At 33.6% G+C, this 9,469-nt stretch overlaps 1 protein-coding gene across 1 annotated transcript in view; it reads right to left on the bottom strand.

Annotated features, from left to right (window-relative positions):
- Positions 1 to 264: 264 nt before the first annotated feature.
- The window catches only part of LOC107449728 (uncharacterized transmembrane protein DDB_G0289901-like), a 20,920-nt gene continuing 11,715 nt past the window's right edge, over positions 265 to 9,469 (bottom strand). The window contains exons 3-6 of the mRNA XM_043046867.2: positions 8,810 to 8,857; positions 6,803 to 6,835; positions 5,191 to 5,229; positions 265 to 2,040 (exon numbers count right to left, since the gene is read on the bottom strand). Coding sequence (XP_042902801.1) covers positions 463 to 2,040; positions 5,191 to 5,229; positions 6,803 to 6,835; positions 8,810 to 8,857 — 1,698 coding nt within the window. The 3' untranslated portion in view covers positions 265 to 462. The remainder of the gene's footprint in view (positions 2,041 to 5,190; positions 5,230 to 6,802; positions 6,836 to 8,809; positions 8,858 to 9,469) is intronic.

Raw genomic sequence — 9,469 nt, 5'->3', positions numbered from 1 at the left:
TTATTGTTTTTTTCTTTGTGTTAACAGTAAATATAAATTATGAAAAGCATAATTTCTAAGTTTTTTAATCGTAATTTCATAAGATTTATTTTTAAATATGATTATATTTCATAAGTAATGTTAAATAGTTTACATATCATTATGGAATATATATTGTTGTTTATTGTTTGTATAGTCAAAAAAATATTTTTTACTATTTACTTTAGTTTTATACTATGTTAGGACAACATCACAACATGTTATAAAATAAAAAAAAAACATATCTTATCGAATAAGCATACTTTATTTGACACTATACTATCTATTCAATTGGAATGTGTTCATCGGTTCCTGTGCCAATAAGCTTGATTTCCTTCTATGGTGATAGGCTCACTTTGTCCATTCCATCCAAAATTATTAAAAATTGCTGATCTTTGGTTATCGCCTTGTGCTGCCAAAGATCTTAGAACACTATTTGAATTTTTATCCAGTTGCTGCTGCGGAAGCTACAGCACTACTCCCACTTCCTCCAAAATTTCCGAATCCGCCTGCATTACTCCCACTTGCTCCGAAACCTCCCATACGTGGGCCGAAGTTTCCTCCATTTCCACCTGATGCTGAACTAGCTGCCGCTGAAGCTGCTGCATTATTTGCTCCACCTCCAAGATATTGGCCATTTCCAGGAGCTCCTAAATTTCCACTGTTTCCTCCTGGTGATAACCATCTCATTCCATTATTATTTCCACTATTTCCTGCACCGGCCGATGCTGCTGAACTAGCTGCTGCACTGCTTGCACCACCTTGAAATTGTTCACCATTTCCAAATGCTCCGTGATTCTCGCCGTTTCCTCCTGTGGGTACCCATCTGATTATAGTATGTGAACCTTCACCATTTAAACCTCCCTGATTTCCGCCTGCGCCATTAAATCCTCCCTGATTTCCGCCTGCGCCATTAAATCCTCCCTGATTGCCACCTCCACCATAAAAACCTCCCTGATTTCCTCCTCCATTATTTAAACCTCCTTGATTTCCTCCTCCGCCATTGAAACCTCCCTGATTTCCTCCTCCATTATTGAAACCTCGTTGATTTCCTCCTCCGCCATTGAAACCTCCCTGATTTCCTCCTCCGCCATTGAAACCTCCCTGATTTCCTCCTCCACCATTGAAACCTCCCCGATTTCCTCCTCCACCATTGAAACCTCCTTGATTTCCACCGAAACCATTGAAACCTCCTTGATTTCCTCCTCCACCATTCGATCCACCCTGGTTCACGTTACCAGTATTCAAATTGCCCTGATTGCCAGGTGCTCCGTTTGATCCAGGTATCCATTTCCAGTAAATTCGAGTGACTCCTGGAGTACCTCCTCCTTGTCCTCCATTATTTTGAACCTGGGAATTACCAGACGAACCTTTATTCCAATTCCAGAAGCTTCCTCCATTGTTAGGTGCTGGAGCAGGTAGAGGTGCCGGTGCAGGCACTGGTACTGGAATAGGAGCTGGAGCGGGTGCTGGTTTGGGTGGCGGTGCAGGAACTGGTACTGGAATAGGAGCTGGAGCTGGTTTGGGCACGCTTTCTGAACCACTTGATGCATCTGCAGCTGCTGCAGCATTGCCACCGGAAGCAGTTGCAGAGGCATCAGCTTCTGCACTTTCATAATATTCATCAGAATAATAATAATCAGAATCATAATAATCGGTGCTTGCTTCAGCCGTCGCTTCAGTTTCTTCATCGCAGTCATAATAATACTCAAACACATTACCATCAGCGTCTGTTACGAATGTTGAACCGCTACTTGAGCTTGAACTGGAACCTCCACCCCCAGAAGTAGTCCCACCTCCAGAAGTAGTTCCACCTCCAGAAGTAGTTCCACCTCCAGAAGTAGTTCCCCCTCCAGAAGTAGTTCCACCTCCGGATGTTGTGCCACCTCCTGAAGTAGTGCCACCTCCTGAAGTAGTGCCACCTCCAGAAGTAGTTCCACCTCCAAAGATAAAGCCACCTCCAGAAGTTGAGATCTCGCATACTGTTGACGGTAGAGTTGCTCTGCATCTGGCAGATATACACTAAAACAAAAGAAAATATTAGTTACACTACACACAACTTACAACAATTGATAAATAATTACTAAATGTACAGCGCGCAAAATCACCCTGAATAAATTTTGATCTAAGGATTCGATTTTTACGTCCCAGAACTCAATCTTAAGATTTTTAGAGAGTGATCTCAAATATGTTAAGCGCAGGTTATATTTCAAGTTACGAAATCAAACATAAAAAAGTAATTTCTGTGATTAAACAAAAAAATTTTCGACGGAGTCGAAAAAATTTATTAAAATTAGCACTAATACTCAACGCATATTTTGCCTGCGGGCACTTTAAACAAAATACGTTCGTTTGACTATTGCATAGAGTTGGTTTTATATTTTAGGTATTTTCATTGAGTTTTACTGCCCTTAGTTTGCAATCGTCACACATTTGTATTCTGTCGTTTCGAATGTCATGGATTCTTTCGAAACTTCTGCTTTTTCTTAGCATACATAGAGTGCTTAAATTTCTCAGTTACGTATTTATATCCCATCTTTGTCTGATGCCACTTTTTATTGCCTGCTTATAGATCTGGGCGAAAATTAGCAGTTGAAAGAAAAATGGTTCGAGCATCTATTACAGCAATACTCAGACCAGAACATTTTACCATTTGCATCTGTTAGTTTCTTTTTTTTCTCTTTTTTTTTTGAAGCAGGTGCGGGAGCTAATGCAAGAACGGGTGCTGAGTTTTTTCTGGAGCAGGTGTTGGAGCTAATGCAAGAGCAGGTACTGAGTCTGGAGCGAGAGGTGGTTTAGATGCGTTCTCAGAAGCAACTGATGCTGCTTCAACACTACCACCGGAAGCAGATGCAGCTGCTTTTGCTGATTCAACGTATTCATCAGAATAATACTAATCTAATTGTAGATATAATCGGTGTCTGTTTCTGCTGTCGCCTCAGTTTCTTCAAAAACTTAAAAATCTTGAAGAAATATTAATACTGTTATATGTTATAAATTAATTTCTCATATATATACATTCCGTCGGGAAAAAATATTCACACAAGCAGGCGCGCGTGGTGTGTCAGACATCAATTTCGATAAAATCTACTGATAAATTCTTTTCTAAAGCGCTTTCTAAAATGAAAACTTGTTCAAAAGTATCATACAAGTGGAAACTTATGAGGCACTCCACGCTCAACAAGTGTAAAGACAAGTGCGTTGACCATGTTTCGGCCGAAGAAGATAATGCAAGCCTCTGCCGACTGCTTGCTTCCGAAAGCAAGAACTACCACGCCACCACTTTAATTTTTTGTTATTCTTTTATCATTTTATTGAACAATGGTCAAAAAACATTTGAATTGTAACATATCTAAACTTTTAGGTAATTTTGCATTTTGTCACTTAAAATTACATACTTTAAAGCGGTGTAAAATTTCCACACAATTAAAAAAAATTACAATTATTATTAATTGAAATAATATTATATAATAACTATCAAAAATTACTTTTTGAGTTCATCTTTGGTGAAACAAATTGTATAATTGTTACAAAAATATTCGCATAAGAAGTTCTCGAGATTCGGCGAAATACGCGAAAAGTAAAATTAATAGTAATGGGTACAAACTTTCTACCATCATTCTCCTGCTATTGGGACTATATTTTCCAGATTACGGCTATCACCCACAGGGTCAAGAATCCAAAACTTTCGAAAAAAGTTAGAGAAAGTGTTTTTTTTTTTTTCGTGTCTGATTTCGGAATTTTAAATATCGTATGATCGAATTATTTAGTACTTTTAGGGATAGACTTTCGAACTATAAAGATTCAGGCAGATGCATACTAAACTGCTGTTTGNTTTTTTCGTGTCTGATTTTGGAATTTTAAATATCGTATGATCGAATTATTTAGTACTTTTAGGGATAGACTTTCGAACTATAAAGATTCAGGCAGATGCATACTATTTAGACAAACGAAAGCAATTTGCTTCTGAGCCTTCAGTCACTACTAGCGCCACAACAGTTTTTGTGGCATTTTCTCATTTTTCCCATTGTACTCTGAAACTCGCACTGTTTAATTTTTTTATTTTGAAAGTAAGCAAATATTATTTGTGCTGAATATTCGTAGATATATATTTTAAAATGCGTGTTTCTTCTAAAAATACCGAATAAAAAAAATTTCAGGCAATTAATAGGATTTAAAGTTAACCAAAATCGAGTATACTGATCTTGAATAATCGAGTATACTGAAGTTCAAAATCGAGTATACTGAAGTTCAAAACCTGTCGGTGTCAGCGGAATATTTATTTCCCACTCACCTTCTTTTAAGTATTACAAAATCATATAAAAAAATAGGAATGAAAAGGAAAAAAAAGAAATACTTCTGGAACATATTTAGTAATAAATATTACGATGAAGATAAGAGAGAGTTGTAACCTGTTTGTTATCATATAAGTTTCATTTTTACAATTTCAATTTGTAAAAAATCATAATTTAATTGGCAAAAAATAACTTTTTATATCCTCAAAAAAGGTACACATTAAACAAACTTGCGTTAGTCGCACAAAAAGCTAGTGCATATATTCTACAAGTAAATAGTTTACGTTCTATTTTAATCACTAGATGGCAGCGCCAGTTGCTATAGTAAATATTTCCGTAAGTTTTAAACTCAATGCAATCGAAGATATTGATCTACTATCCTATAAAATTTTCCTTTTATATAATATGCTTATGCTCCCTCCCCCCAAATTAAAAAAAAAATTGTAAAAAATACTTTAGTGACTCGTGAGTCGCATAAAAAGCAAGTTTACATTTTTTGTTCTTCAAAGAAATAATAAAATTACTTTGATCTTTATCATTGTCACTAGATGGCAGAATTAATGCATGGAGACTGGGTCGCTTCAAATTCTACAGATGTTTTAAAATTTCCAGTGGTTTCCTTTTTTTTTTCCCTCTTTGGATTGAGTTTTCGAAAGTGTAAAGCAGACTATTAAATCGAAAGTTATTCTGTGTGCTCACTATTTCGCGCAATTTAATATGTGTTTCCCCTTATCTCCAATTCAAATTAAATGCTGCCGTTTCCTTTTCTTTATAAATATATTTCTTACTCATACATTTTACTTTACCTTATAAATTCATTAAAAGAAACATACAGTTAAAGTCACTTTTTGCAAATAATGAAATTGAAACTACTCACGTTGATTGAATTTTCGACTTGAGCTGCAGTAAATCCATTCTAAAAACAAAACAAGTTCCACATATTTAATTATATAATTTTGAAAAATTATTGTACATTCTAATATATTTTAATTTTAAAAAAAAGAAGAAAAAACTTTATTAAACTGGGAATCTAAACTATTTTTTCCTAAAAATGTTGTCTTCAGTTGCAAACTCATTTTTCCTTAATAATTCTATTAATATAACTAATACGCATAACAGTTTTAAGACATTTCACTAACTTGTATTATATTCTTTGAAAATAGAATAGGCTTCTGAAGGTTACGCAATTTTCCTACTCTTCACACTTTTCCCCTCTCTGTGGCTATGGTATCCGCAATTCTTCCTTCTTCCCACATCAGTTTCAGGAAAAACTGGGAATATTCTGGCATGGGGAAAAAGCAATATCTGCGATAAAATGGTATTGAAGAGGGGAAACGTGTAGAGAGTAGAGAAATCACGAAACCTTAAGGCGACTATTTTATTTACAAAGAATATAAGGTGATACTGCATTAAAATTTAAATTGGTACCGGTCCAATCATGGAATTTCCCAGACTCAATGAAGTGTTTCCTTCATTGTGCCAACTTTACTTAATATTATTTTTCTAATTTCTAATAATTACCAAACATTTTATTCTTGTAACTTATGCGCAGTATGGAAAGCAAAAATTACCTTAACATGAACAAAACTGTCAGTAGGAAAAATTGGATCCCATAATTAATATCCAAAAATAAGTATCTCATTGATAGCAACATTTCCCTAAATTTAAAAATTTTAAATATTTGCTATTTCCAGAATTGGTAACATAAATCTTGAATTTGAATATGTTCTTATTTTGACGAGCTATTAGTAGCTGAAACATTGAGATACTTTGGAGATTTTTGTTGTGCAGTTAATCTTTAAAGATTTAAGAATAGTTTTTTTTTTAATTATTTAAAAACTTTTTTTTTTCATAAATTTTTTTTTCCAAGCAGCTGAAATGTGTGGAAAAAACTTTGTGTGTGTGCAGTAAAAAATATTTCTACGTTTGCTACCCATTTTAAGATAAATAATGAATAATTAAATGTAAGTAAATGACGTGAGAACTATTTTGTAAATAGAAATGTATAAAATTTATAATGATCGTTAGATGTTTAAAATTTATAATTACCACAAATATATGACGAGTGAATTATTTTGTCAATAGAAGTGTAAAAAATTTATAATTATCGTAAATAAATGACTTGAGAACTATTTTGTATGCAGAAATGGATGAAATTTTTAATTATCGTAAATAAATGACGTGTAAAGTATTTTGTAAAAAAATATATAAAATTTATAATTATCGTAAATAAAGGACGTGTGAACTATTTTGCAAGTAAAAATGTATTCAATTTATAATTATCGTAAATAAATTATGTCTGAACTTTTTTGTAAGTAAAAATGTATAAAATTTATAATTATCATAAATAAATGACGTGTAAAGTATTTTGAAAGTAAAAGTACATAAAATTTATAATTATCGTAAATAAATGACGTGTAAAGTATTTCGTATGTAGAAATGTATGAAAATTGTGAATTATCGTAATTAGTTAGTAAGTTAGTACTTACCGGTGCATGGCCACCAAGGGAGATTTGTTTAGACTGTAAAAAGATGGAAAATAATGTAGATTAGCATAAATTGAGAAATTTAAAAATTAATATTAGTTTAATAAAGCTAATTGGTTGAAATTATTTCATTAAAAGTTAGTACAAAATTGACATGTAATTAAAATGCACTTTTTACCATTCTAAAAGCTACCTAAGAAAAATTCCATAAAATTCAATAAATTAAACAACTATTTCAAAATATTTTGTTTACTTTTCGCATGACGATAATAAAACATTTTTTTCAATGTTTGTATGTATCGTTAAAAAAACTAAGTTTAAGAATTAGGGGTGTGCAGAAGTTCGAAGGGATCAAAAACATTTTTTCAACTCCTACTCTATAGTAAGTATAAGTTAAGTCATATAGATTAAAAGAGATAATAAAGAAGATGATCCCATGGAAATTATTTAGACGAATATTTATAACTATGTAGATAAATATATTATGATAATGAATAGTATGGTAATTTAATTTATTACTTATCACAAACTTAATTAACCACATTGAGTTATATTTAACTACCAAACTATAGAGCAAAAAAACACAGAAAATCATTAAAACTATTGAATAATCGAGATTAACAAATGAAAATATTAATAAGTTATAATTTTGTTTGAAAAATTCCAAATTCTAATTTATGCGTTACTTATTGGGAAAAAATGTAAGCGAATGAATTTAAAGCTTCATTTTTAACAGTTTCCTAGTTTATTATATTCACTATAAAGATAAAATTTGTCATCAAACGTTTATGTATGCTATACTGTGTGTGGGAAATATTGATATATAACTCTTTTCTTTAGTACTTTTGAGCAATTTCAGTAATTTGGACAAATATATTGTTTAATATTTATTTCTTTAATTGTTACCCTATAATTTTAATTGAATGCACTGTGAAACTATTTTTTTGCTTCATTCATACAAATAAGTTATCTTGCTTAATTCGGGCTTGAGGATTTCAAATCTGAAATTAGTTTTGTCTCTAAAGCTACAGATTTTCTTAAACAGCCGACCCCATTTTTTGGGGGGTTTATGACTAGTAATGTTCAATTCCGTAGCCTTGTAATTTTGAACCCAATCCAGAAGACAAGGGAACTCCTGGATTAAGTATCGGGAAAAATTTTGGCGGCCTTCGTTGAGGGCTTTTTGCGAAAACTAACCCGCATTTGCGTTACATGGTGAAGAAAATCACGAAAACCACTTATGGTCAGCCTGACAGCAATGGGACTCTAGCCCATGATCCGTCTACCATTGGGGATATTTTTACATCAGCACTGTGGTCGGCGCAAGCCGGGTGCGGGAATCGTATCAACCTGCCATCGCTGGGATTCGAACCCGGTTTACCTCATAGGAAGGTGAACGCCCTATCCCCGACTAGCTTATGCGAATGAGGGCACATCATGAGGATTTGGCCCCTAGAACATATCATAGATAAGACAAAAGCCCATGCCAGGAAATGTCATCGTACGTGGCTAGTGGTGTTTCCCTAGTATGAACTCTTTGGAAACAGTCGAAGAAACAGTTAATAACAGGGGAAATCGCCCCTAGCAGCGTAGGACGGCATTTCCCCACGTTGGTTAGTAAGCAATTTTAATCCTCTTGATGTGCACTAACTCCCCTAGAAGTTAGTCGCAATCCCCTGTTGTATATAACGTTTTTAAACTTGTATATTTCGTCAAACTCTAGACTAAAAATTTTATTTAAAAAAAATGCTTAGCTTGGAAAGAGAAACCTATCGCAGATTTGAAATCAGCGATATGAAATTTATTTAGATTTAAGTTTCTAAGTTAAAAAATCTTATGCAACAAAAGAAGAAAAATATTCCCTAGTCTTATCAGTCGGAGTCGCTCTTTTTGTCGAACATTTCGACTCCAAAGCAAACATATTTTTACGACTTACTGCACTGTTTCACAATAATATCTTCAGTGCTTTTAAGTAAAGAGAACATTTAGAAAATTAAAATAAAAACTTACGCAGATAGTGCCTTCTATGTGATCCATTACAAATGCTTCTTTATAGCACTGCAAAAATAAAATAAAAAATAAAACGTCTTAATATTGAGCATAACAACAATATAACATATATGCTTAAATATTTCTTGCAAGTGACGTCAGCGTAGATAAAGAGTGACATTTGGCCAGCCAAGTTCCAAGAGTGGCCAATCAAGTTAGACACTTGCGCGTGACGTCGCTTACGGGTATCCGATTAAATCTGATTTAAATCACATGGTAAGGCATAATCACTTCTTTTTCGAGTTGCAAATACCCAATTGCAAGCTATTGAAATAACAACACAAAACAAAATATACTAGGAGGCTTCGCCCCCTGCTCGCTGGCGCTCGCCAAGCCCAGGAACTGCTTTAGCAGTTCATTTCGAATTGCTTTGCAATCCGATGCTCGCTTTGCTCGCTCATTGGATACGTTCTTAACGTCTAGCTTTTGTATACTTTTTTGAACACTGAAGTTCCGAAAACTTTTCACTGTAGAAAATTCTAAACCTGTGCATTTCAATATTAATTTGAAATTGCAAACAGTTCACATATTTTTCTTAATCACACTATTCTAAATTTCAGTTGTTGAGAAAAGTAACTGTTGTAAGTTTTGTTTTAAAGTCTTTCCCACCAGAGGGCTAAA

The sequence above is a fragment of the Parasteatoda tepidariorum genome, chromosome 7 (genome assembly GCF_043381705.1).
Source record: "Parasteatoda tepidariorum isolate YZ-2023 chromosome 7, CAS_Ptep_4.0, whole genome shotgun sequence".
Classification (NCBI taxonomy): Eukaryota; Metazoa; Arthropoda; class Arachnida; order Araneae; family Theridiidae; genus Parasteatoda; species Parasteatoda tepidariorum.
The sequence above is the reverse complement of the archived record's forward strand: the minus strand, read 5'-3'. Positions and strand labels throughout refer to the sequence as shown.